Genomic DNA, 27,719 nt, shown 5'->3' with positions numbered 1-27,719 from the left:
GATGTGAAGCGGGCTCTGTGCTGACAGCAGAGAACCCGATGTGGGGCTCAAACTCACAAACCGTGAGATCGTGACCTGAGCCAAAGTCGGACGCTCAACCAACTGAGCCACCGAGGCGCTCCCTCAAAGTTCTTGGTATGCTAATCCCATATGTAGAGTAGTTGTGACTTTAGCAAAGAATTACCTCAGCTCGCAGAGTTATCATCTTAGCTGGGAGAGGTTTGAAGAACGAGACTAAGTAGATAGATGATCGGAGTGGAGCTCTGACCCTGGCTGAAGAAAGCAGAATTCTGTTTCTAATAAGAGAGTACTTTATGCTTGGGTTCTGAGGGCAGACTGCCTGAGTTCAAAATCCTGGCTCTGTCCGTCGCTGGTAGTCTCCGGGGAGTCCCTTCTCCCAGCCTCAGTGTCCTCATCCATGAAGTGAGGAGAATAATAGTGCTACCCTCACAAGGTGGCCGTGAGGGTTAAATGAAAGAATGCTTCTGATGTGCTTGACCTAGGGTCCACAGGAGCACTCAGGTGCTGGTGGTCATTATCTCCTGCGGTCAGCCTCCCCTGGAGTACGTGAGGGTGGGTATCTTGTTGTCCCCCCCCCCCCCAGATGTGCCCTGTCCTTACAGGGTTTGACTCCCAAAAGCAAAATAACGCAGAGAACGAAAAGAAGCTGTTGAGGAAAGAGGCACAGCTGAGCTGAATTAGCCAAGTGGGTGTGAGGCCAGGCTCTTTTTAAGACTGCCCTTGGGAGAAAAGCGGGGGGAAGGAAGAGGGGTTTGGGGAGCCATCCACCTGACAGGACTGCCTTGATGATGTTGCCCTTGTCCCACTGGGGCTCTACACTCTTGAGGGCCGGCTGAGGGCTGTCTAGCCACCCACTTTTGAAGCCCCGAGCAAAGGCGATGGCACGGGGCCACACCCGTTTTTATGCCACACGCTGGCGGCCGCCTCTCTGGTTGCCGGGCAGGTCTACAGGCCAGCCAGAGCAAGGCAGTGTCTCAGGACTGTTTGCCAGGCTCCGTTCTGGACAGCCTCCGGGAACACGAAACTAGAGCCTTTCTTTGTTCAAAACAGTTTCTCTAGCCTGAGGAGGAAACCTGCGTAGGGAGCGGGAGTTTGCCAACCTCTACGTCGGCCGTACCGAAAACCCAGGGTGAGACCTGGGCCCCTTCTGAAGGGTTCTGAAGCGTGGATCACGAACAGGCAAAGACAGACGTCCTTCAGCGTTTGGGGTTTTACTAAGGCACGGACTAATTCGTACAGCGCCGGGCTGTCCTTGGGAAGGGGACAGACAACAACAACAAAAATATTTTCTAGTTAATTCCTGAGGTAGAAGTCAAATTGGCCAAATACCCTATTCCTGGACAAGTTTGGATAAGCAGGCTTAACCGTACCCAGGACCGGAGTGACGGCATCAGGCAGGCCCCCACTTGAGTTTTGGAGGCTCTCCCAGCAAACCATCACCAGCTGCTAAGTGTCGTCACTGCTTTATCAGGGTCAGTCAGGGTGGGGCGGGAAGCCCGAGGAGCCTCAGGGCTAGCGCCTGACTGGCTAGGTTAGGCCACAGGCTCTGAACTTGCCCATCTGGATTGGCTCTGGGTGACACTGCCCTGGTTTCCTGAGGCACAACATGAAGACAGCAGTGGCACAAAGTGCCATTGTGAGGCGTAAAGGCCTAAGTGTGAAAGTCCTTGAACTATGCCTGGCGCTTGGTGAGTACTCCGACGTACTTAGGTCTGGCTGCCATCATAGGTCCTGGGCCGTGCAACCATTTCTGTTTGCGTTTTGTTGAAATACGGAGTGAATAAATTCTATCTTTCAGCACATTAAAATCCTTAAAGGAAAGTAAATTTAAATTTATTTACTTAAATTTAAGGAATTTAAATTCCTCAAAGGAAGTAAATACATGTTGAATACCAAGGGGTGAGTTCTGATGTAACTCTAGCAACACCACAGATGTATTCCCTGTGGAAAAAATCTGGACTTGGGAAATGAAATATATCCTTGCTGGCTGGATCAGAACCATTTACCATTACCATACCGGTTACTTCTCCCCGTTCTCCATTCTGGTTTTAATTTGGATTTCTGCAGTGCCTGCTGGCCCACATCATGCCACGCCCAGAGATACTGCAAAAGCCCATCTTGTGACTGCTGGATGTTTCCTGCCAGGGCCTGGTTACGATAGTGGTTGAGCCCTTGTTTTTCAGCCTTCCCTCCTGGGGCACCATGAGCAGAGCTGCCTGGAGGGGTGAGGCGGGCACAGCCTAGCCTGTTGGCTCCACGTGGTCTGACGACTAGACCCCAGGGCCCACGGGCTCCAGCTCATGCTGGCTGACACGTGTATACCTTGTGCACACACACACACACCCAGCAGGATGGGCGTGTCTAGAAAAGAGCCGAACAGGTGGCCCTGGACAGTTCACAACCAGCTGGGCAGGCTCCCTCCTGTGCCCTGTGCTGGATGCCAGCTGCACCAGCAGGCCTGTTCTGACTGCCAGGCCCCATTTAGGATTGTTTTCCTCTGATGTCCATGGCAGAAGTAGGGTCCTTTCATACCTATAGAGCCTTCTCTGGGCAAAATTGTCCAGCACAGTGTCTATTAATTTTTCCCAGTAAATTAAAGGCCGTGGGCGGGGGAGGGGGAAAGAATCAAGGATCCAACGTTGAGAAATCTGTGCCAGAACCTTCCACCCCAGTGCCGAACATGGTTAAGAGTTTGAGCCTCCCGCCAAGAAAACCAGAAAGCTGACGGCTACCATAGCAGGCCAGTAGAGAAAGGTACATACTCCATAAGCTGGCTCCTGCAAGGGCCCAATGAGCCGTGCAAAGTCTGGTTCAAGAAATAACCAAATGGGCGTGCAGAGCTGCCGCCCACACCCTCACTCCTCACCAGCCAGAGGAGTCCAGCTGGCAATGTGGCTCCCACGCACATGCTTGAGAGCTTCATTGTTTCTTATCTCCCAGTGCCATCAACAGCTCAGAGGTGGCAGGGGCAGATCTGGGGCTAAAGGACAGTGGCCGATGGCTTTAGGCCAAAGGCCACGGCAAGGCCAGCCAGCTGAAAGAAGGAATGTCACGTCCACAGCAAATACCTACCACAAAGCCAGCGGGAGACTTCAGCTAGAGGAACTCTGGTTCAAACAGCTTGACTAGTTTTCCCTGCAGGAAATGAGTCCGGGGCCGTGAACACTTAGGCAGGCATTTCCAACTGGGGGCTCCCATGAGGCCAGGGACTGGTCTTAATGCTCGCCGCTGCACCCCTATCACAGTGCCTGGTCTGTCACTGGATATACTACAAATACACAAATGAGTGCATGCCAAGGGACTCCAGCCTCCCAGTGTACGTTCATTTCTGCACACTTTTAGGTCACTTCTGGGGTTGCCTCTACCTGAGTTCAACCCACAGGTGTTTGAGCAGCCCATATCCTCAGCTCAGCACTGTGCCAGGCACTGGGGAGACTCAGGCAGCTAATGAAGCCCAGGCCCTGCCTGCAGAAAGCTCAGAGGAGGTAGAAACCAGACTCAAGCACATGGATACCAAAGGAGTTCTGAAGCTGGTCCCTCGATGAGAAAGTTGGCATGTGGCGGGACAAGGAACAGGGCCAGGCCATCGCTTCCCAAGCTCTGGTGTGCCCCCCTTCCTCCCTCCCCACAAGAGCCCAGCAGAGGCTTTGGGTGAAGGGAAGGTGGGCCAGAGCCTCCACTCTGCGGGGACAGGATCACCCTTCACATTCCACCACATTCACTGGCTAGCTTGGCATCCAGACCATGGCCACCACTGCTCCCAAGAGGGAGGGGAGGACTTGAGTGGATGAGCCAGCAAAGCGTCAGCCTTCCCGAGAGCACAGCATAGCTCTCCTGGGTACCCATTCCATCATACCATTGTCATCCCCCTCTGGGGGTGCCACTTGCAGGACCCTCCCCACCTTCCTGCCAGGCACTTAGTCCGCATGCCTCGGGGGCAGAGCCCCCTACAGTCCCAGGGTCCCCCCTGGCCCTCCCCTTGAGAAGACTATGACATCTAGCCTGCTCTGACTCGGGAGCTGAAGTCCTAGGCTTCTGTCACCACCTTTGTCCTATCAGCTCAAGCCATACACAGGTACAGCAGATGGCACGAAGTCTCACATCCAAGATCACCAGCGTGCAGTACTTTTTATTCTGGACAGAATGTAATGTGACCAAAGATTGAAGAGCATAGTATACTGAACCCCAATGCACCCGTTATCCAGTGTCAACGATTATCAACAGGCCCATACTTCTTCAAAGAAAAGGGATGACAGAATGAGGATATGATGATGATGACGCTATTTTATAAGTAAGGAAGTGTGGAGATGTCAAAGGGACACAGGAACCAACTGAAAGAGTTAATGGCCAAAGCTGGAATAAACAACATAGTATGGAACATAACCCAAAGTGTTAAATAAATATGCACAAGTCCATACCAATATAAACAAATGAGTAGAAAAATAAATGGAGAAAAGACAAACCTCCCACAGAACTCCAAATAACTTACGTAGATACCCTACCTTCAAGGATGTGGGGCATAGCTCTCCGCTCCTTAAATGTGTACTGTGCACGTGGACTTCCTTCTAAAGGGCACACTCTGGAAAGGGGAAGAAAGAGGAATCTTGCAGTGCGATAGCCCGACACATGCTTTCAGCCAGGTCTCAAGGTTAAAAGCCCCCGGGACAAGCCATGTGGACCACATGCACCCTTGATAGGATGTGATGAGAGGGCACCTGGCCTCTGTGGCCTTAACCCCAAAACGCACAGCCCTACCCCGATCATGAGAATGTTTTCATGCAATTTCCAAGTGAGAAGCCATCTACAAAATACCTGACCGGTATTCCTCAAACTGTCAAGGCCACCCACAACAAGGAAAGCCTGAGAAACTGTCACAGCCAAGAGCAGCCTAAGGAGAGTTGACTGAATGTAATGAGGTGTCCTGGATGGGATCTGGGGACAGAAAAGGGGCATTTAGGTAAAAACTAAGTTATTCAAATAAACTATGGACTTCAGTTAATGGTAACGTATCAACATTGGTTCATTAGTTTCGACGAATGTTCCATATTCACGTAAGATGGCAACAGTGGGGGAAGCTGGCTTAAGGGACATAGGGATCTACTATCCTTGCGATTTTTCTGTCCATCTAAAACTATCCTAAAATAAAAAGGTCTTTTTTAAATGCATCGTTATGATTATTTTGCAGGAGCGGTGTTTATGCAGGAGGGGCAGAGGGCAGGGAAAGTTTTCCATTAAGCCGGGTGAGCGATGAGCACTGTGTCCCCGCCTGCCTGGCTGTTCTTGGACGTACGCAAGCAGTGGGAGGGGAGCATCGGCCACCTGGCCTCGTTCTCTGAACCTCCTGCACCAGCTGGTGAAAAGCAGAGTTGCCGGGAAGTGAAAGAGGATGTCCAGTCCAGGAACCGGTTAGGCAGGCCGGGCCAGGCTGCAGGGGGCAGGCTGTCTTCAGAGCTACCAGAAAGACTGACTCACCATAGCCTCGCTCTGCACTGGGGTGGCACCCATTTGGTGTGGGGATCGTCGCTCTATGCTGAAGATTTGGCAGAGCAGGAGACGAAGACCGAAGAGCGAGGCCAGCCTGCCCCGGCCACTTGCTGTCAGCATGCTCGTCCTGGTAAAAGATGGGGGCCGGCCTTCGGGGTCTCTGTCATCCAGCCCTGGAGGTAACCCACACACGTTTCGGTACTGCCTCCATCCCCGAGACCACGCACCCCACCTTCCTTTAGACACCTGGGGGGATGGAAGCTCCTGGGCAGCAGGTCTGGGTTCAGGTTCAGACTCCACTCCTTGATCGCCAGAAACCTTGGGTGATTCACTTAAGCTCTCTGACCTGTTTCGACAGTTGTAAAATGCAGATACTACGGCTGCCTCACCCACCTCGTGAGGTTGAGTCAAGGATCAAATGAGGAGAGGCAGTAGACCAGGAGGAACTCTCTTAGGGGTTATTCTTCGGGTGGATGTGGCAAGGGTGATCCGTGCCCTTCAGGCAGCAGGTAAGAACTTTCACGGATAGAGTTTTGTATGTGTTAGGATGCTTTTGGTTGCGAGTCAGAGTAAATCCACCTCAGGTTGGTTCACATAGCTGAAAAACCCAGAAGCAAGGCAAACTGCAGGAGAGGGGTGATCAGGGTTCTGGCCATGCTTCTTAGTGAGTCAGGGAGTCTGTGCGTACTGGCTTCTGAGACTGGCTTCCTTGTAGGTAGGAAAATGGTTGTAGGAGTCCCAGGCCACACATTCTACCATCCCTAACAGGAGAGAGGTGCTTTTCCTCTATCATCAAATGTCCTGGGCTTCTCTCCGGTTTTTGTAGGCCACATGCTCTATTCTGCATCAATCAATGAGGCCAGGGCAAGCCATTTGATTGGTGTAGGCTTCTGTTCTTGCCAAAGAGGGATGGATTAAAATGATTGCCTTAGGCCAATCAGGGCCTGGTCCTGGAGGTCGGAAGGGGATCACATTCACACGAGCCTATTGGCTGCCACAGTTGGGGAGGGGAGGAATGGATGCCAACCGTGTCCACCACAGGTTTCTATCCCAGTAAAAATCCACTGTTGTAGACAGCGGTGGTGGTTTGTCTCTCTAGCATCCATTTCCCCGCTTTGACTACAACCCTAATTTGGACTCGGGGCTTCGTTCCTTCCCCATTCTTAGACTGTGTGCTTCTGATGGAGCCCCATTTCCCACTCATGCAAGAAGCATGTGATCAAGACTTAGGTCATTCAGTGCACTTCAATCTGGCCACTGGATTGCTTCTCAGAAAAGCACGTGGCTTGATCAAAGGCAGTGAGATGCAGTGACACTTGCTGGGAAGGACGACTGGGACAGTGCCAGCTGCTCGTGTCTGCTGAACTTCACCCTCAGAGGATGTACGGTCTGCAGCTGTTGCTGCTGCCATTTGACAGTCACATGGAGAGAGCCTGAGGTTGGAGCTGATACAGAAAGACCGAGGAAGCTGCTAAAGCCATACAGCCAAGCTAATTCCTGGACGTCTCAGTTTAAGAGTCAACACATTTCCTCTTTGTTTTAAGCAAGTTGTAACAATGTCTTAAATCATTCAGTTCTTCCTGTTTCGTGGCAGTGAATGCCCGAGCAGCACACGTGGGTGGCTGGAATATTTGGTACAAATTCTACCAAGCACATTTGCCTTTTGAGACTAGTAGTACATGGACATAGTATTACATTACATCTCAGCCATGAAAGATGTGGAAGAATGCTGAATGAATATGGATGGGATTTGGTCTAGATCACAGGTAGGCACACTACAGCCCTTGGGCCAAATCTAGCCCACCGCCTGTTTTCATAAAGTTTTACTGGAACACGACCGCACTTTGTCTATGGCTGTTTTGTCCTACCATGGCCGATCAAAGTTGAGTAGTTGTTTGCAAAGCTTAAAATACTTACCATTTACAGAGAAAATTTGCTGCCCCCTGGTATAGATGGTAGACTAATAAAACATTAGCAAATATTCCCCCCACCCCCAAGTTATTCCTGGGCTCCCAAATGGAAGCAACATTGAGTAGCCCTCCATCATAGACTTCTATCTGTATCATTAACCTCAGGCCTGATTATTAGCATTAAGAAAGCAAACTTTCATTGAACTGGATTTATCCCAGACAGTGAATGACAGACATCGTACACGGTAGTCCTGGCCAAAGAGTGCCTCGGAAGCCTGCAGACATAAAGAACATTTCTTTCCCCACCCCAGACCATTACCCTTCTCTCAGAGTTGGGGTGCTGAAGCTACTGGCGAATTCCTGCAGGAAGCCCAGTGACCTACTTCCATAAGGAGGTTGGATGAATGAAAACCTGGTTGGAAGATGAGACCAGTTCTTCAGTTTCATAATGGAATGTCAGCATCGTTATCTGTACATCTACCATCTGAAGCCAATGGATTCCACTGCTGCCAACAATATGGAGCACTCAGAGCTCCACTCTTAATTCTATCAAGCTCCTGACACAAGTACAATAGATGGTTAACATTGATGCAATCGCCAAGGTCACATAAGCAACCACGTTGCCAGGAGTCTCTAACCTCCATCTCTCTGCTAAGTTAAGTCACCGGGAAGCAACATATCAAGATCTAAGGCTAGTCCTCAACGGAAGGCCATTGTGGAGCTGTTATTTAATATTATGGCATATGCTTTTGTGGGCGGTCTTCATGAGAAGTGGCTTCATCAAGTAGAGTACAGCATTGCCGCCAACACAGTGGCCAGAATCTGACTGATGGCTTCTAACTCAGAAATGATGCCGTGAAGAGAAGGCAGTTTAGGAATATCATTGACTGGTATTGTTATCTCAGGGGCGTCTGCTTATCCAGGAGGCTCCCCTTCTGCTCACATGAGGATCTAGCAGGCCTCCCAACTTACACAGGACTCAACGTGGGTCTGAAATGGGTCCAAGGGGCCAGTTGGGGTCCATCTGGACATCTGTGGTAGTTCTGTATTTCTTTATTGGTGAGGGAGATATTTGGGGTAACCCATCTTGAATGCTACGTAAGTGCCTTCTACTTAAGGATACACATGATAAATCTGTTTATCTGAGAATTTATCTCCAGCACCCACTTTGAATGCTGTAAAAGTCAAGAAATCCTCCAGACCCAACTGGGAGCAGAAAGGGAGTCTCATGGTTATGCCAGTGTAAACCCCCTGAACCAAGAATGCCAGGGCGCCTGGGTGGCTCAGTCAGTTTGGCATCCGACTCTTGATTTTGGCTCAGGTCATGATCTCACGGTTCATGAAACGAACCCCATGTCGCGCTCTGTGCTGCCACGCAGAGCCTGCTTGGGTCTCTCTCTCCCTCTCTCTCTGCACCCCCAATAGTGTCTTCTCTCTCTCTCAAATAAAAATTTTTTAAATACCAGTAAATGACCCTCTCTCCTCTACCTAGGCAAACTTCACCTAATCCTGGGGCCAGCTCAAACCCTCTCCCCTTGGCATAAAGCCAACTCATACCGAAGCAATCCCTTCTGTCTCTAACCACATCAATTACTACAATTAATCCCCTAATACCTTGAGGCTGCTGGTGTTAGAGGGTTTGGCCTTTTGTTACAGTCATGGGAAGGATGCATTTCAATGTGCTGCTTTGTGGCCCAAACTGTTGTGTTATCTGGGCAAAAAGAGCACGGGGCAGGAATTATATTCCAAGATGAGGATACCCTCTTCTCGTCCATGGAGGGTCAGGACAAGGAGTATCTGCCTTGTTGGCCTCCCTTGAGAGAGGGTCTCTCACCAGATGAGAAGGAAAGCCAGGTGACCACAGGATTCTGGCCCGTTCTGTGACAGTCCCCCTGCCTCTGGTCAGGACAGCCACCTCCACCTGTTGCTGAATTCTTGCCTTCGGACTCAGGAGCACAGTCTCTGCTCAGAATCAGACAGACACACAGACACCATGAGACGTGGCGTACAGAGGGCTGGGACAAAAGTAAACAGAACTGGTTTGGGGAGCTTGGGAGACAGAGCTTCTCCCACTGCTTGTTGGGCCCATGGTGGCATCCACTGGAGCAGCTGTCTAAGGGTGGAACCCAAGTCAGATCCCTGCAAGGTCTGAAATGTCACACACACACGGGAGACCGGCAATCCGCGAGCAATCTTCAGTAACTCCCAACAGTGGACACTCTGAGGGAATGTTCTTGGGACCAGTCACAAATGAGAGACATCAGAGAAAATGTTATTCTTTTATTATTTCAAGGAGGTAATACATAGCCCAATCCGCCAAAGCAATAGGGAATGAGAGGCAGCAGACGGCCAGAGTTTTGAGAAGAGCCTCGTGCCGCACCTCCAGGCTCCTGTCTGCTCGCAGTCCGGGGCTGCGTACATGAAGGCCAGGTCAGCCGCACGGAGTGTGCCGTGACTGTAGCAGCGGACAGATGGCCCAACTCAATGCCCCGCTGACCAAGAAAGGGTTCCCCGTGAGCAGCAGAGGCCCTGCCAGGCTGAGCACGCCGGGCGGCACTCAGCCCTGCCACAGCTGGCTGAGCAGCCAGCCTATCTAGCACTTGATTTTATCTCTGTGAGACTAGAGTGGGCAGGATGTGAATAAATCCTGAGTCAAATTAAGGTGAAAAACTTAGTAGTGTTAATACTCCAGATGAGAGAAGACAACACCGTCTCTGAGGGTGATGGGCTGGGAGTCTGATGGAAGGAAGATGGAAACACGCACAATGGCCACAGGCTGCAGGTGCGGCCCTGAGGACACGAGAAGGGTATTTCACATACATGATGGGGGGCGGGCACTGGGGCTGCTTCCTCGGACACAGAAGTGAACTAGAGGTTCATTTTCCACTCATAATTGGTTTCCTGGGTCTAAGTCACCACCCCTGTGGCTGAAGCGAGTCCCGCCCTGGGGAGAAGTGGCTCAGTTCTCCAGTGCGGAGGGGGAGGGACTCACAACTCAAGGGGATCTTTCTCCCCCACCCCCAGCTCCTTTCCCTTGCAAATGACTGAGGTGGAAGGTGAGAGGTAGGGCATCTCCTAGTGAAGTCCCACCATGATTTTTTTCTAGCGAATTCACTGTGATGGGACCAAAGCTCCCCCTCCCCCTCGGCACGGAATAGACTTATTTCCACTCAGGGGAGGGCACCTTCCTGGTGACCTAATGGTGGCGTGCAGGGGGGAATCGCAGCAGTGACTCATAGACACCGTTCATTTCAGTACGACTGTCCGGGCCGGAGAGCTGGCGGCGAGGGACTGGTCCTGCCCCGCACGCACCGTTCCCCAACAATCCTGGCCAGGCCAGAGCCGGGTTTAGATGCCGCACGGGCTGACAGATTTTTGGTTTGACGGAAGTGGAAAGAATTTTTTAAAAACCACGCCACTATTTTCTCCAAACCCAGGACCATCAGTTTTGTTTTGTTTGACAAGAAAAGGACAAAGGACCACAGCTCCCTAGTGGCCAAGGCTTCTGCAGCACGGAATGCAGTATGTATCGAAATGTATAAACCTGGGTCTGACCGGGGAGGTGGGTGAACATAGAGCCAGGGGCCCTGGGTCTTCTAGTCGGTGGCAGTCTCTGCTGGTGCCTCGTTGTCATGTTCCTCAAAGCCTGGGACTGGCTTCTGCAGGAAGTACATGGTGGCCTGGATCACCTTATCTGGTCCAATATTGTACACAGGGTGAGTGGGCTGCTGCAAAGAGAACAGATGCCGATCAATCACCCCAGTGGTCCTTGCGACCGTGCACAGACTTGAAACCTTTACATGCGCTTGTAAGAATTTATCAGAAGAAGGAATCATCAGACATACACAGGGAGGTTTATCACCCCAGGCCCTGATGTTCAACAACAAGGTATTAGTAAAAGCATTTAATGCTACATGGGATACAAAGGAATATTACACAGCCGTTTAAAAACATGCTTTCAAATATTTAATGGTAAGGGCAAATGCTTATAACGTATCATGTGAGGAAAACAGTATATACAATGTTATCCCAAACTTACTTTTTGAAAATGTGTTTGTAGATGTGATTTATAGGCAGAAATTGGACATATGCCAAAATCGGTCCCATGCTATTTTCTTATACTTTTGTATATATTCTAATTATTAAAACATACATGTATTTATTTACATTTGTAATCAAGGAAAAGGACCACAATGCCATGATGCAGTAAAAGCGTCAGGCCATATTGAAACTCTTTTATAGTAGTCTACTACATCATAGAAATCCAAAAGAAACTTTAGGTCTGAGACAGGGCACAACTGGAGGCCAATATTCAGGACTCATCCACTCTGGGAGAATGAAGGAGGGGACAGAAATGCAGGAGAGGTTTTAAAACTACTTTTAAAATACTATGGGGGCGCCTGGGTGGCTCAGTTGGTTAAGCGTCCGACTTCGGCTCAGGTCGTGATCTCATGGTTCATGAGTTCGAGCCCCACGTCGGGCTCTGTGCTGACAGCTCAGAGCCTGGATCAGGTTTCAGATACTGTGTCTCCCTCTCTCTCTGCCCTTCCCTCATTCACGCTCTGTCTCTCTGTGTCTCTCAAAACTGAATAAACGTTAAAAAAAAAAAGAGAGAATACTATGAGCAACTCTATGCCAAAACCTATAAAAGTACAGATAAACTGAGTAATTCTATAGAACAATATAAATTTTCAAAAGAAATTCTTTAAAATTTGTATGAATACATTTTTTTAAAAGTTTTTATTTATTTAGTTTGGTGGGGGGAGGAGCAGAGAGAGAGGGAGAGAGAAAGAATCCCAAGTAGGCTCTGTGCTGTCAGCACACAGTCCAATGCAGGGCTCAAACTCACAGAACCATGAGATTACGACCTGGGGCAAAATCGAGTCAGACACTTAACCAACTGAGCCGCCCCAACTTGTATGAATAAATTAAATCAGTAATAACAGTTGCTTATTCTGCTCCACCATTCCTCCCCCAAAATATCAGGCAGGCCTGGATGGTTTCTCAAGCAAGTGCTACCAAACCTACAAGAAACATAATCTCTAACTTGTATAAACTTTTTCAAAGTCTAAACAAAAGGCAGGGGTGGGGGTGGAGAAGAAGTACCCATCTAATTTTATGAGGCTGTGATATTATCCTGAAATATAAACTGGAAAGAGCAATACAATAAAACAAAAATTCATATCAGCTTTTCTTATGAATACCATGCAAAAAAAAACATCCTAAATAAAAATACTAGTCAGGGACACCTGGGTGGCCCAAGTAAAAATACTAGTAAAATACTAGTCAGTCAGTTAAGCATCTGACTCTTGGTTTCAGCTCAGGTCATGATCTCGTGGTTTCGTGGGTTTGAGCCTCGTGTTGGGCTCTGTGTTGGTGGCGCAGAGCCTGCTTGGGATTCTCCCTCCCTCGCTCTCTGTCCCTCCCCCACTTGCACTGTCTCTCAAATTAAAAAAATAAAATACTAGTCAAAAATGCTAGCAAACTGGGGCACCTGGGGGTCTCGGTTGCATGTGCAACTCATGGTTTTGGCTCAGGTCACGATTTCACAATTTGTGAGTTTGAGCCCTACATTGGGCTCTGTGCTAGCAGTGCAGAGCCTGTTTGGGATCCTCTCTCTCCCTTTCTCTCTGCCCCCCCCCCCCAAATAAATAAACTTAAAAAAATACTAGCAAACTGAATCCAGCAATGTATTAAACACACACAATCACGCTGTCCTCTGACCATAAGAAGGGCTGATCCTAGGAATGTAATGTTACCATCAGAACATTTATTAACAAAATGTAGCACAGTCAAGGAGAAAAACCAGATGTAGAAAAAGCCCTCAGTAAAATTTAATATTAGATTATGATTGGAACAAACAAACAAGAAACAACCTGGCAAACCAGGAAGAGAGGGTTAAGTAACATCCTTAACTTGATAGGAGGTATTTATCAGAACCCTGCAGTAAGGATCCTACGTAATGCTGAAATTATAGACACCTTCCCATTACAACCAGAAGCAAGACAGGAGCGCCCCCGCCTATGACCACCTCTAGTCAACACTCTATGGGGGTCTTAGCCAACATCCCAAGGCAGAAAAAGAAATAAAATTCTTAAGAATCAGAAAGAAAAAGGCAAAACTGTCCTTATTTGAAAATAACATCACATGCTAAATAAAAAAAATCCAAGAGATTCTACAAACTATTACAACTATTAAGTTCAGCAAGGTGGCTGCATACAATTAAAATATAAATATCATTTCTGTATATTAGTAACAACCAGTCACAAATATAAAAAAATATTCCAGTCACAATAGACACAAAAAGTATAAATTTCCTAGACATAAGTCTAACAAAAGATGTGTTAGTCTTTTATGGAGAAAATGATGTAAGACCACTAAAGGACATGAAAAATAATCTGAAAAATCATGTTCACAAATGGAAAGCCTTAATATTGAAATGAAGTCTGTTCTCTCCCATTAATCTTAAATCTAATGCGATTCCCATAAAAATTCCATTATAGTTTGTTTTTTTTTTTTTTTTTGTGGAACTCGATAAGCTGATCCTAAAATTCATAGGAAAAAGCAAAAAGAAAGAACAGCAAGGCAATTTTGAAGAAAAAGAACAAGGGGATGGGACCTGCCTACCTGCATTTACAATTTGCTTAAGAGAGTACAGACAGGCAAACAGACCAGAGGAACAGAACAGAGTCACCTCATATACAGAAACTCGAGTACGTGACAGACATGTGACACACATCAGTAGGAAAGTTGTAAACTTCCGTAAGTGGTATTGGTCAATTGGTCATCTACATGGAAAAAATATAAAATTATATCCAACCCTCACCACAGACAAAAATCAATTCCAAGAGAATTAAAAATCCAGATGGGAAGAGCAAAACTTTAAATGGTTTGGAAGAAAATATACGTATGACCTCAGTGTAGGGAAAGATTTTTTTTTTCTAATGTTTTATTTTTGAGAAGACAGAGCATGAGCGGGGGAGGGGCAGAGAGAGAGGGAGACAGAATCGGAAGCAGACTCCAGGCTCCGAGCTGTCAGCACAGAGCCCAACACAGGGCTTGAACTCACAAACCATGAGATCATGACCTGAAGTTGGACGCTTAACCGACTGAGCAACCCAGGTGCCCTGGGAAAGATTTCTTTAAAAAAAATTTTTTTAATGTTTATTCCTTTTTGAGAGACAGAGAGACAGAGTGTGAGTGGGGCAGGGGCAGAGAGAGAGGAAAACACAGAATCCAAAGCAGGCTCCAGGCTCTGAGCTGTCAGCATAGAGCCCAACGTGGGGCTCAAACCCATGAACTATAAGGTCATAACCTGAGCTGAAGTCAGATGCTTAACCAACTGAGCCATCCAGGCACCCCCGGGAAAGATTTCTTAAGTACCCCTCCACCCTCAAAAACCAAAAAGGCAGTAAAACTGTTCACTATAAAATTAAAAATCTTCTATTCAACAACCAAAAAACCCACTAAAAGTGAAAAGACAAGTCACGAACTGGAAGAGATTTACTACACACGTCACCGACATAGGATTAGTATTGAGAACACACAGAGAACGCCTTCAAATGTGTAAGAAAAGGACAAACAATTAAAATTACAAATCAGCAAGCAAGCAAGCAGCTGGCAGGCAATTCACAGAAGACATAACACAAATGGTCAATGAACATTTGAGAAGATGCTCAACCTTACTACGAGTGAGGGAAATGTAAAAATAAAACTGAGATACCATTTCCCATCTATCAAATGGCAGAGAGGAAAAGTTGGACCACAGAGCAACTCATCTGAATACTGTGTGAGTGTAAAACGACACAAGCCACATGGGCAGTGGTGTGTGTGTGGGGGGGTGTTGTCTATGAAGATGAAGGTGTGTGTGCTCTTCAACCCAGCAAGTCTCTCCTAGAGAAACTAACACAAGAATGTGCACTGTGACTCCGTTTGCAATAGCACAAACTGAAACCATCTCAATGTTCGCCAACAGGAGAAGAAAAATCAGTTGGGGTACATTTATACAAGGGAATACCATATAGTTGTTAAAATGTTCAAGTAGAGCCACATACGTGAACGCGGGTAAACCTCAAAAGTGTAACGGTCAGCAAGAACAGCAATGCACAATAAGTGATCCAATAGCTACTGTCCTAAAAGGCATGAAAACATTCGTTGTCTATATTGTTTATGGATACATACATATGTAGTGATAGCACAAAAACTTATCTGCAGGCATGCCAAATGTCAAACTTAGGACAAGGTGATGCTGGGGATGGAAGGAGACTGACAAATGGAAAAGGGGTGCATGGGAGGCGAATATGGAAAAATGTTAAGACTTGAAAAAGCTGAGTGGTTGCAACTCCGATTTTGTCTGGTTATCAGTGAGGCTGAGCATCTTTTTATCCATACTGGCCATCTGTGTTCCTTCTGTTGGAACTATTCTGTGACAGTCTGCACGGGCCCCGTGATTTGATCGCCGTGGACGGTCTTAGTTGGATTCATGTCACAGGCTCACGTCTAGGCTCAGGGGTGTTTCCCGCGGCCAGGCTGGTCTAGGGCTGGATGTGGGGCTGAACATCCTGCCCGCAAGGGGCTGACAGCTCTGGGAGGCAGCAGACAAAACCAAGTTAAACACACGCTACAAACTGCAACTGAGTGCCACGAGGGGCACAAACAAAGCGCGGTGGTGGAGCACTGTAGGGAGGCCTCCTTCACAGAGGTGGTCTGGGAATCTTCTCTGGAGAGACGGCACGTCACTGTAGGCTCCAGAAGACAGCCAGCCATGCAGCGAGGACTGTGTGGCTGCAGATTCCAGAAACCTACTGCCTCTTAGTACATTTCCTCAATGGAACTATGAATAGAGGTCTGGGTCTGACGCAGGGATAAAGGCACAGAACCTCTGTCTCAGACTGGATGCCCCCACCTGGAACCCTGAGTTTGCCTTAAGATAGTTCCCTCCTGGGTCCCAGGCTCCCTCCGGGGCGGCTGCCAATGGAGGGAGGGTGGGGGCTGCGTGCTCACAGACCTGCCCACAGGAGGCACATGGATAGTTGTGCAGGACACGCGTGGCTGCTCCCCTCTCTTGGTATGCCCCCATCCTGGGGACCCTGTGGAGAAGCGCCATCAAGCCCCCCACCCGGCCTTACCAGAGCATTTTCGGGCACACCCAGGACCACATCGTGCAACATGGCTCCACTGCCGAAGTGCTGGGCTATGGACAGGCCGCTCAGGCAGTAGCAGGTGTGGTAGAAGTCCCGAGACCTACAAAGACAAGGTGGCTCTGAGCAGGGACTCCTCCACTCCCACAAATCCCCCCAGGCACAGCCTCCAACAGGAGACTCAGGCCTGGAGCACACCCCCACATCCCAGGCCCAGGTCAAGCCGTGGCATTTCTGAGCCCCATTCTTCAGCCCTGCACCCTTGTAGTCTTGTAGACTTGTAGTCGGTCCCCCCAGGGTCTCCTCCAGCTGTCTTCCAGAAAGGACTCTCCAGGGTAGTGCTGGTGCTAAATTAATGTATTTCTCAAAAAAAAAAAAAAAAAAAAAAAAAAAAATCCTACCAAAATGCCTAGAAATGAGCCAAATTCTCCCTGACAAACTGCTAGGGACCAGCCTTCAGCTGGGCCTTCCCCTGGATGCTGACAGTCACAGGGTGTGTGCTGGCCCAGTAGCAAAGGGAACAGGACTTATCTGATTTCCCTTTTCTTTTTACTGTGGCGCCTCAAGGTATTTAATCTATGCTGCAATAGTTGTGATTATAATTTCTGTTTATGACACTCAAGGGTTTTAAAGTCCTATATCCTGTTGTATTTAAATCAGTTTCGTTTAAAAAAAAAAAAAAAGGCAAGAAAAGCCACCAACCTGGCAATCTATGTACCTACCCAGAGAGGGGGCTACATGGAAGCTGGGGGAAAAGATGGGCACTGGGGGGTGCCAGGATAGCACTGGAAGGGGTGCTCCCACTGGGAGGCTTCTTCCCACAACACACTAGCACCAAGCAGCTGGATGGAAAGGGAGCCCCCTCCCCCCTGCCCCCAGGCTTTTAAAGGTCAGCGGCTGTCACCCTCTGGTTCTGGGGAGTCTTGAGTGGCACACCATCTCTCCCCTCCCTGCCCCTCCCTCTCCCAAGAAAAGGCACTCACTTGCCAGGCTTATCCAGAAGCCCCCCGGCGGGGCACTGACAGCACATAAGAATGTACTCCTGCAGGGCCTGCTGATGAAACATCCAGTGGCTCATGCTGAGGGCAGGGTCGCCTGCAGAAAGGCATAGCGTCAGGGCAGGCCAATGCCCGGTGGGCATCCAGCACAGTATGAATGACGTCTTTGTATTTTATTACCCACTGGGGACAGTTAAGGTTTCCCTCTATTATTCCTGGACTAATTTTGAAAATTACATTCTTGGGACACTTGCTATCTTTGCCCACGTCCCATGGTATGTTCCTTCTCCCGACCTTTGACTTGAGTCAAAGAGCAGCAGTGCAGAACGATACCTTGGGGTATACGCCCTTACTGTGAATGCCTGTCCTAAAACACATCACGGACAGGCGTGGGCCAGCTGGCTATCTCTGCCTTCCAGATCCACCCTCTCACTGCTCCTGACTCAGTCCACAACTCCCTCCTCTGGGCCTCTTAAGACATTTCCTCTAGCACATCCCTGACTCTAACTGGCTAAGAGAACTCTCAACAGGGGTGATGTCTGTTCCTTCTACTTTTCTAAACCTCAACTTAATGTATCTCCAAAGGGCATCCTCCAACTCCTCTCTTGGCCTCAAAAACTGTTCCTAAGAAGGATTACTAGGAACCGCCAGGATTTCTGCATCATGTAATAGGGTAGGGCACCTGAGTGGATCAGTTAAGTGTCTGACTCTAGATTTCGGCTCAGATCATGATCTCACAGCTTGTGAGTTCAAGCCCTGAGTCGGGCTCTACACTAACAGCAGGGAGCCTGCTTGGGATTCTCTCCCTCTCCCTTTCTACCCCTCCCCTGCTTGTGCTTTCTCTCAAAATAAGTAAATAAACTTAAAAAAAATATGGCAGCAGGAGCAGAAACTGGCAGTTCTGGTAATAATGCTCATGTATGAACAAGCAACTGGCCTTCTTCATTCTGAAGCTGAATCAGTATGGTCGGAGAATTCCGTGGGCCGCATAGTTATCAAATGCAGATGACAGAGACTGCCAACAGATGGATGCTTCCAGAAGCATTTACGTGGGAATTTTTTTTTTTTTAAATATACACATGCATTAAGTCCTTGGTCAATTTTATACTTGGATACTTGGGCTACTACAAAGATAGCAAGTAATCTGTAAATAGCAATTAAAAGCTAATTTTTCCTTCTTCCAGTCTGTTTCTGTGCATTTTTCTATATAGTTATTATAATTTTATATTTTGCATTCTCCATTTAACACTATAGGCATACATTTTTCTATGCTGTTACCATACTGTTGATTTTTCCTTTGTAATTTCTTCTTTAAAGAAGCAAATTTAATAGCTACTGGGATTTGAGGGGGGTAATGATGAAAATTCTACAATTGATTATGGTCATGGCTGCACAACTCTGATTACACTAAACACCACTGAGTTGTATATTTTAAGTGAGTGAATTGTATGGTATGTGAATTCTATCTCAAGAAAGCTGTTACTTTTTCTTTAAAAAGCCAATTTACTAAACTTTAGGATCACTGCATTAAACATCTGTACAAAATATCCTTTTATTCTATATCCTGTAGGAAATAAAAGACTATTATTTTAAGGTAAGTGCCAACCTGTCACTAAAAGCAAAATCTGAAAAGAAATTGCTATGTTTATTATCAGACAGATTACAGAGTGGGTCGGTTGCCTGCTACCTTATGGAAATCTACAAGCTCCGAGTCCACAAACTCCACCAGGAGCTTCCAGGGGTCCTGAAACTGCACAGCAGCTCACACAACCAGAGACGAAGACAGGCGTGATGACGGGTGCTGCTTGTGCACCACAATCGGCCTTTTAGTCCTTTATACTTCTCCCTTCAATTACAAATCCCCATTATTATGTCATTTTGCTTTTCAAAGATTCCTTTTATCTAAGAAATCAAAAGTTTTCCCAAACAGTAACTGACAGGTTCAGCCACATGCAGCTCAATTTCACAGGTGGACAAATCCAGGCGTGGAGTATGTCCCAAGGAACACACAAGCAACGAGTAACCATCAATCTAAACCCAAACTCACGGGCCTGCTGCTTTCTTACTGCTCCACAGAAACCAATAACTCACTAATTTAGTCAGCATTGAATATTTTTAAGATCTTAGTAATTCGTTCTTCGGGGCGCCTGGGTGGCTCAGTCGGTTGAGCGTCCAACTTCAGCTCAGGTCATGATCTCGCTGTCCGTGAGTTCGAGCCCTGGGTTGGGCTCTGTGCTGACAGCTCAGAACCTGGAGCCTGTTTCAGATTCTGTGTCTCCCTCTCTCTCTGACCCTCCCCCATTCATGCTCTGTCTCTCTCTGTCTCAAAAATAAACAAACATTAAAAAAAAATAAAAAAAAATAATTCGTTCTTCTACTCAACTGCTGTCTTCTATACACATAAGGCAGCCACCTGCATGGAACCACTAACGGCCACTTGCTCAGTGAGGTCGTGTGTCAGTCCTTTGTTATCTCTTTAGCCAGCAACGTGATCATCACCTTTACAAAATCTATTTGGTCATTTACTAAGATAAAAGCAGTAATGCACATGGTTAACAACAGCAACAAAAAAGGCAGAGTGTAGTACAGAAGGAAAAACAATTCAACACGTATGTCTCCCTCCCTTCATCTCCCACCCTCCTCCCAAAGGTGCCCATTGCTAAAGGGGTTTTGCTCGCTTCCAGGAAAAGCTGTGGAGAGGTCGGTCCGTGTGCACAGAGACCACTCTAGGCCTGGCCCTTTACACTTTATGTTGTGTCCTGGAGAGTTTTCCAATATTAGCTCATTGCATCTAACCACAGGATGGGGAGATCATAATTTATTCAACTATTAAACTTTTGATGAGCATTTGGTTGTTTGCCATTAAAACTCCACTTCAACACACATCCTTTGCTAATATCTCTGCAGGTAAATTCCTGAAAGTGTACTTGCTGGGTTTAAGTAATTTAGACAAATCTCCAAACTACCCTCCAAAAAAACTGATACAGCTATTTATACCCACACTGACAGTACAAAAGTGCCTGTTTTTCCACACTCTCCCCAACATCAGGTACCACGTTTTCTCCTCTCTGCCAACATGACAGTAAAAACGACCAGTGTCCCACTGATTCTATTCACATTTCTTTCACTGCCATCTTTTCGTTTCATGCATGCCGCCTGTGCTGGTTAGAAGCAAGGCTCTGACGGAGGCGTAGGTGGCGATCGGGCATTATAAGGCAAGTTGCTCACCCTTGCTGGTCTTTGTTTCCTCATCTGTAAGATGGGGATAACAACAGCACCTATCACAGCATTGCTCAGAGGATCAAATGAGAAAACACCTGTGGAGGACTCCGTTCAGTCCCTGGCTGAGGCTGAGTGCTTGGCAAGCCTCAGCGGCCAGGAGGAGCGGTGGTCGTAGAGGGGGTAACACAAGTAGTAGCTCTTTCCTGCCCGTCCGGAATCTGCCCGTTCAGATCCTCTGCCTGGTTTTCAGTGGGGCTGTTCATCTGTTTCTTAGTGATTTAGGAGCCTCTCAACTTAAAGAAATTTAGCCCTTTGTCATTTGTCACAAATAATTTGTCCTACCTTGCTACTTGTTTTGTTTATAGAATTTCTCTTCTTTTATAAAAGAAATTTATCTTTCTTTTTCTTTATGCAAATTAATTGTAGAAAATCAGAAAATACACATAAAAAAAGAAAGAAAACAAATACTGCGTGTCGCTTCACAGTCCAGGTGCCTTCTCGTAATTTTTTGGAGTCAACTCTTCGCTAAAAATGGAATTATATACAGACTGCTTTGAAACCTTTGATCACAGTGTATTACGAAAATCTTCGCACACATCGTCTCCTTGCGACTCCCAACGTCAGTATTCTGCCCACCACTCAAGACACTGCCATTCCCTTCCCACTGCTGCTGAGAAGTGGGTGAGCTTCAAGCCCAACACAGGCCTTCTCCTAGGCCCTGACAAAAGATGCAAGGTCCACGATTCACAGGCAGCACTTTCCACAGGCAAAGCTCTGAATATCATTTCCTCCAGGACCTGTGCTACAACAAACAGAATGTCAGTTGGGGCCCCTCTGAAGACGCTGGCAGGGAGCACTCTTCTCACAGCTCTCCTGGGTTTTCCTGGCATCTCATCCCTGCCAGGGACAGGTTTGTGAAAGGCTGACCATTTTACCAAGGGCTTGACCTCACTAGTTTCAAATAAAGAAATCACTAAAACCCTAAGTTATTTTTGCTTTGAAAACACTGAAGTTTCAGGGAATTCTTGACCTCCCAATCATAGTGGTCAAGCCAGAGACCGTGCAGGCTCCAGAGTCAGGGGGATGATCTATCCTAACGCCCTGAGACCCTAAGCCCAGGGGCCCAAGGCAAGGAATCTCAGGACAGACTGAGACCAGCAGAATGGGAAGCCAAGGGGGCGCCTGGGTGGCTCAGTTGGTTAAGGATCCGACTTTGGCTCAGGCTCAGGACATGATCTCACGGTTCATGGGTTCGAGCCCTCATCAGGCTCTCTGCTATTAGTGCAGAGCCTGCTTCGTATCCTCTGTCTCCCTCTCTCTCTGCCCCTCTCCCACTCATGCTCTCTCAAAAATAAAATAAACATTAAAAAAAAAAAAAAAAAGAAAGAATGGGAGGCACCTGGGTGGCTCATTCCATTAAGTGTCTGGCTTTAGCTTGGGTCATGATCTCACAGCTCATGAGTTCGAGCCCTGCACTGGGCTCTGTGCGGACAGCTCAGAGCCTGGAGCCTGCTTTGGGTTCTGTGTCTCCCTCTCTCTCTGTTCCTCCCCTGCTCACACTGTCTCTCTCTCTCAGAAATATAGATTGCAATGTCTCTCTCTTTCTCCCAAAAATAAAGATTAAAAAAGTAAAAAATAAATTAAAAAAAGAAAGAATGGGAAGACAGGGCCGAGACTGCGTTTACTTCAATTCAGCATCCAAAGTGGCCACAACTCAGATGAAACAAAGAGACTAAAGAAAGGCGCTCAGAAAGAACAGCCAAAGAAGGAAGAAAAGCATGGGTCAGGGGGCCAGACAATAGGAAAGAATCTCATCTTCCACATTTGAGCAATTAATTACCCAATTATTAAGTCCAAAGAAAACCTTCCCTCTGGGCCAAGGGGTCTCACTCCAAGAACACATCAGCACCCAGCGGGACAGCCATGACTTCCCCTTCCCCCACCAGTTTCCTCAGAGACACGCTGCTCTCACATAAAATAAATAAGAAAGATGGTTCAGGAGTCAGCGGGCGACCTGAGATTTCAAATGATCAAATAAAGGAAGGCTCCCCGAAGTTGTGCTTGCTGTCTAACTGCTTTGGTTTTGCCTTCCGATCTGCGACTCCAGAGAAACGAACCCAGGTCTCTCCACTCCAGTGGTATGAGTGGAACAGACTTGCATTTAGGATTCTTCAATGAATTTAAAATACAACAGTGCTCACGGCAGCAACTACAAAGCCAGTCAGACCTGGTGGATCTTTTCTCCTGGGGTTCTGCCTCTCTGCCCCTTTGTGCCATCGCCTTCTCAGTCACTGTTGTGACCGCGACGCACACAGTGTGGGTTTTCAGTTCCGATATGACCGATACGGGACGCTGCATTGGAAACTGTGGCTTCACACCCGGCTGAGGTGGCAGTCACCCTGGGGCCCGGACACGCACCTACCTCCTCCTAGCCACAGACAGTTTGCAGCAGCAACTGTGACTCAACTAAACCACTGGAATTAAAGCCTAGTCTGCATGTGTGTGCAGGAGACATGGCGGGGGGGGGGGGGGGGGGGCTGCGGTTCACACAGGGCACTCAAAATCTAGGACAGACAGACAAACACTCTGGCTTCCTGACTTGGGTTAGCAGCCAGGGGAAGTCACCCAGCCCCTGCCAGCAGCTCCCCGGGCTCACCTTGAGCATGCAGTGCGCGGTGCAGCAGGGGCAGCAGCCCCGCCTGCCAGAAGGAGTAGCAGCCGTCCACCAGCTTGTTGCAGCGGCCCTGAAATCCACCTTCGAACCGCATCTGCCGGCTTGTCACCCATTGCTGAGAATGAGACAGAGAAGGGAAAGGCGGGTGTAGGCCAAGTTCCCATCTCTGGGCTTCTTGGCACTGGAATTCTAGTCCTGGGGCTGTTCCTTCCTTCCCCTCACTGCCACGGATGCGGACTGGACCATCTAAGCTGGACTCTTGGCAGGGCGGCCAGTACTGATCTCTGCTTCGTGCCCAATGGACAACTAACCACCTTTTCCCGGGTTTCAAATGGGTTCTGATGCTGACAGAATAAAGACATCAAGTTGGCCTATAAGGCGACCTGCAAATGTCTCTCAATAAACAAGGCTTAACGAGGAAATTGAAGGCAAGTGGCTCATTTCTAACCACTTTCCCTTCTCAGGGAAGTTTATTAAAAGCAGATAAATGGAATTGTGTGCTGTGTCTCAGTGGATGATCTCAAACTGTTCCTGACTTTGACTTGGCACCTGAAGAAATTCACCCAAGGTTTTTAGCAAGTTACTTGCAGGACCAGAAGCAGAAGCCATTATCCCAACCGCCAAGGACGGCTCTGTCAGCTCTAGCCTCTCTGCGTCTCCAGGGAAACCTGGTTGGCTAACAGAAGACAATCTTTTACTCTGAACTTGTAAGATGGTTCTTGATGTCACTCTGCGGTCACACATGATGCTGCTGCCCATCCCTGCTTATCTCCAAGTTTTCTAAACACACTCTGCTACCAAGATCAAGATAGCCAGGGGTTTCGTCCTCCAGAAGCGAGCAGAACCGACTGGCTGAGAAGATAATGACATCTCCATTTCCCTCCCAGGCAGTTCCAGACACCAGCCACGGGCTTTCACAACAGAAAGGTGCAGAGTAGGATGTCTCCCCCTCCCCCCCACCCCTAGGTCCTTACTTGACTGAGTTCCTGAAAGGAGCTACCGAGGACCCTTTTTGGAAGGGGGAGGGGATGTCTTTAAGTTACCAAGTGTGGAGTTTAGATTATATCCCTGTTCAAGGCCATACTCACCCATAAGAGTCAAATCCCGAATTCTTAGAAGAAAGACATAAAAAAAAACTACACTGCAGGTGTAGGCACTAATAAATCACCAGTGAGTCTTAAATGAGCCAGTGCTTTAGGGATGATGCCATTTAATGAAAGCGGTGAAGCATCACTCAAGAAAAGAGAAAACAGGTACTACAGTGGGGAGTCCATTCTTCATTTTCACTTACACCACAGACTAAGGTGTTCTTTTTAAATATTTTTTTAAATTTATTTATTTATTTATTTATTTATTTATTTATTTATTTATTTATTTATTTTTGAGAGAGAGAGAGAGACACACACACAGCACAAGTAAGGGAGGGTCAGAGGAAGACACAGAATCCAAAGCAGGCTTCAGGCTCTGAGCTGTCAGCACACAGAGCCTGATGCGGGACTCGAATCCATGAGCAGTGAGATCATGACCTGAGCCAAAGTCAGATGCTCAACCGACTGAGCCACCCAGGTGCCCCAAAGGTTTTTGGTTTTTGTTTTTTTTGCCCAGACTAAGAGTTTTTAAGCTGGACTACATAATTTTTTCCAGTGTCTAAGCCCATGGGTTTACTCTGTTTCCTTCGGCCATATGAATTCATAAAATCCTTCAGATATGGGTCCTAGTTCTCTCAAAGCAAAAGGAGAGGACGGAGTGGTTTGGGTAAGAAGGACACTGGCATTTATTGAGCACCTACTATATGTTATCTCCTTTAACCTTCAGAGTCCAGAGTTCTAACCCCTCCTTTAACCTTCAAAGAACTGTTATCTCTACCTTACAGAGGACAAAGGAAATTGAAGTTAAAACGGACAAATTTCCTAAGGTCGCGTGGAAGTGGGAGAGACAAGGCTCAAATCTAGAGTGTTGCCATTGTAACCGAGCCTTCTGCTGGTTATATTGCTTATTTCTTCCCAGGAAATGGGGCTTTTCAATTTCATGCCTTATTGGTAATCAGACTCTTAAATGTCTAGCTGGCCATTTCAGCATGAACCTTCAAGGAAAGTATGCTATAGGAGGCATCCTGTGGATGAGGACAAAATACTACTGGTCGTATATCCATAGAGTCTAACAGAAACTTTCTTGGAAGCTCATGATGGGTCTCATGACAGTTCCTATGATGAGCAGCTGACATCTGAGCTTGGGGAGAGGAGATGAATGTCCACTGCAGCTGGTTTGCTTTGAGGTCATGGTTGGGAGTAAATGCTTCCCAAAAGACGTCTCGGTGGCACTGCATGCGTGTATGTTTGTACACTAGGCCTCTGATGATAATTTAAGAATTATCTAGTGAATCAGAATGCAGTCAGATTTCCTTCTCGATATCTATCAGGAGCTTAAAGTCCAGACATAAATGCCTAAGGCTACCTGCTCAATGCAACCACTGTGCTCTGCCCAGCTCATTTGAATGTAGTTACTAAATGTTCACATATTGCAGCTGGTAATAACAGCTTGGCTTCAAAAGGCCTGAGAGCACTTCTCATGATTTTTTCTCTTAGCAGATTCCTTCTAAGATACATGATGACCTCCAAATTTAAGAGACTGAAGCTACAGTCTCGGAAGCAGGAGGCAGGTACTCTGCCTCATTGCAGATGTTTGAGAGACTCAGGAAGACTGTGGAGCTGGCCTAATATACTATAGAAAGTTCAGATCAGGAAAGATGGAAAGGCAGGAAGAAAGGAGCCAAGACCCAGGCAGACGCCCACTCCTCCCACTTTCTCCGACCAGTGCTGAGCGCCCCAGCAATTACGTTGAAAAGCTTCATTACGGGTCATTCAGTTCGTGGGCTCAGAGCAGGAACTCTGTTGGTCCTTCCCACAGCCAAACAGTCCCACAGCACTGTGAGTCTGACCAGTCACATCACCAGCAGCCTGGGGCCTGAGAAGAAGAGGAGTCAACAGACACTTACCAATAGGCTCTTCAAGTTCAAGGAGCGTTCCTTTTTGAGGATGACCAGTGCGGCCAGGCCGCAGAAAGTGTAGCCACCGTGCGCTTCCATCCCTGGAACCCCACCAATTCCACCTTCCCAATTCTGACACCTGGGAGGAGATGGAGAAGAGCAGGTTGAGTGGTAGGTGTCAACCAATGAGTGGCCGGGTAGAGTGGGTGGGCAAAAGTGCAGAACCACCCAGGTTGGCAAAGAATGAGTTTATTCAGATAATGACATGAACCATCACAACTATGAATGGAAAGATGCCAGCTAATTAACTTTTGGAAATGCCTTTTCCTCCAAAAAAAAAAAGGGGGGGGGGACGCAGAGAAACAGTCTACTTATGCACAGTACCTCAAATCTTTTAGGAAAAAAGTAATAAAATCATACATACAGTATGACAACCACAGGTTAGAATAAAAATGAAAAATAATTGCTATTTAGGGCAGGTCTACTGCTGGTATTTTTTCTCTTTATTCTTCCGTATTTTCAAAAGCTTGCTATAATAAACATATAAAACTTTATTACTATCGAAGTAAACTTATTTTTTAAATTATAACCTCCTATATATTCAAATTACTCATTTACTATTATAACAATTATTATTTTGGGGGTTAGACTATATATTAATAGTGTATTCTCTAGTAATAAAAACACACCTCATCTTGCAACCAGCAATATAGGGTCATTTCTAGGAATTCATCCTAGGAAATAAGTTAAAATGTGTTCAAAGATAAGATTATAATATAACAGTGAAATATGAGAAATAACTCAGGAACTCAACAGTAAGGGACTGGTTATATAAATTATGGCCTATCTGTACTATAGAAAACTACACATTTAAAATGATGCTATGGGGGCGCCTGGGTGGCTCGGTTGGTTAAGCGCCCTACTTTGGCTCAGGTCATGATCTCACGGTTCATGGGTTCGAGCCCCACATCAGGCTCTGTGCTGACAGTTCAGAGCCTGGAGCCTGCTTCAGATTCTATGTCTCTCTCTCTCTCTGCCCCTCCCACACTTGCACTCTGTCTCTGTCTCAAAAATAAATAAAAAACATTAAAGTAAAATAAAATGAAATAAAATAATGCTATGAAGGATATTTAAAGATGTTCCAAATCAAAAAAAAGTTACAAAATGGTAAGGTACTGTATAATTTTCCCGGAATTCTAGAAAGACATACACCAAAAGAGTGGTTGATGGTGGATTACAAGTGGCTTAGATTTTCTTCTTTTTGCTCATCTTTAGTAAATATGC

General features: G+C 47.2%; 1 protein-coding gene across 5 annotated transcripts in view; it reads right to left on the bottom strand.

The window, feature by feature from the left end:
- Nucleotides 1–27,719, bottom strand: part of FNTB (farnesyltransferase, CAAX box, beta) — a 77,175-nt gene that overhangs the window by 953 nt on the left and 48,503 nt on the right. Inside the window, exons 8-16 of one of the 5 annotated variants that reach the window (XM_053224563.1) lie at nucleotides 26,445–26,574; nucleotides 23,432–23,564; nucleotides 17,539–17,650; nucleotides 16,544–16,658; nucleotides 5,752–11,143; nucleotides 5,494–5,632; nucleotides 4,524–4,600; nucleotides 1,122–1,272; nucleotides 185–558 (exon numbers count right to left, since the gene is read on the bottom strand). In XM_053224563.1, coding sequence (XP_053080538.1) covers nucleotides 11,012–11,143; nucleotides 16,544–16,658; nucleotides 17,539–17,650; nucleotides 23,432–23,564; nucleotides 26,445–26,574 — 622 coding nt within the window. In that variant the 3' untranslated portion in view covers nucleotides 185–558; nucleotides 1,122–1,272; nucleotides 4,524–4,600; nucleotides 5,494–5,632; nucleotides 5,752–11,011. Of the gene's footprint in view, nucleotides 1–184; nucleotides 559–1,121; nucleotides 1,273–4,523; nucleotides 4,601–5,493; nucleotides 11,144–16,543; nucleotides 16,659–17,538; nucleotides 17,651–23,431; nucleotides 23,565–26,444; nucleotides 26,575–27,719 lie in introns of all 5 variants that reach the window. The other 4 variants (XM_053224564.1, XM_053224566.1, XM_053224565.1 and 1 more) reach the window with 4 other exon arrangements.

The sequence above is a fragment of the Acinonyx jubatus genome, chromosome B3 (genome assembly GCF_027475565.1).
Source record: "Acinonyx jubatus isolate Ajub_Pintada_27869175 chromosome B3, VMU_Ajub_asm_v1.0, whole genome shotgun sequence".
NCBI lineage: Eukaryota > Metazoa > Chordata > Mammalia > Carnivora > Felidae > Acinonyx > Acinonyx jubatus.
The sequence above is the reverse complement of the archived record's forward strand: the minus strand, read 5'-3'. Positions and strand labels throughout refer to the sequence as shown.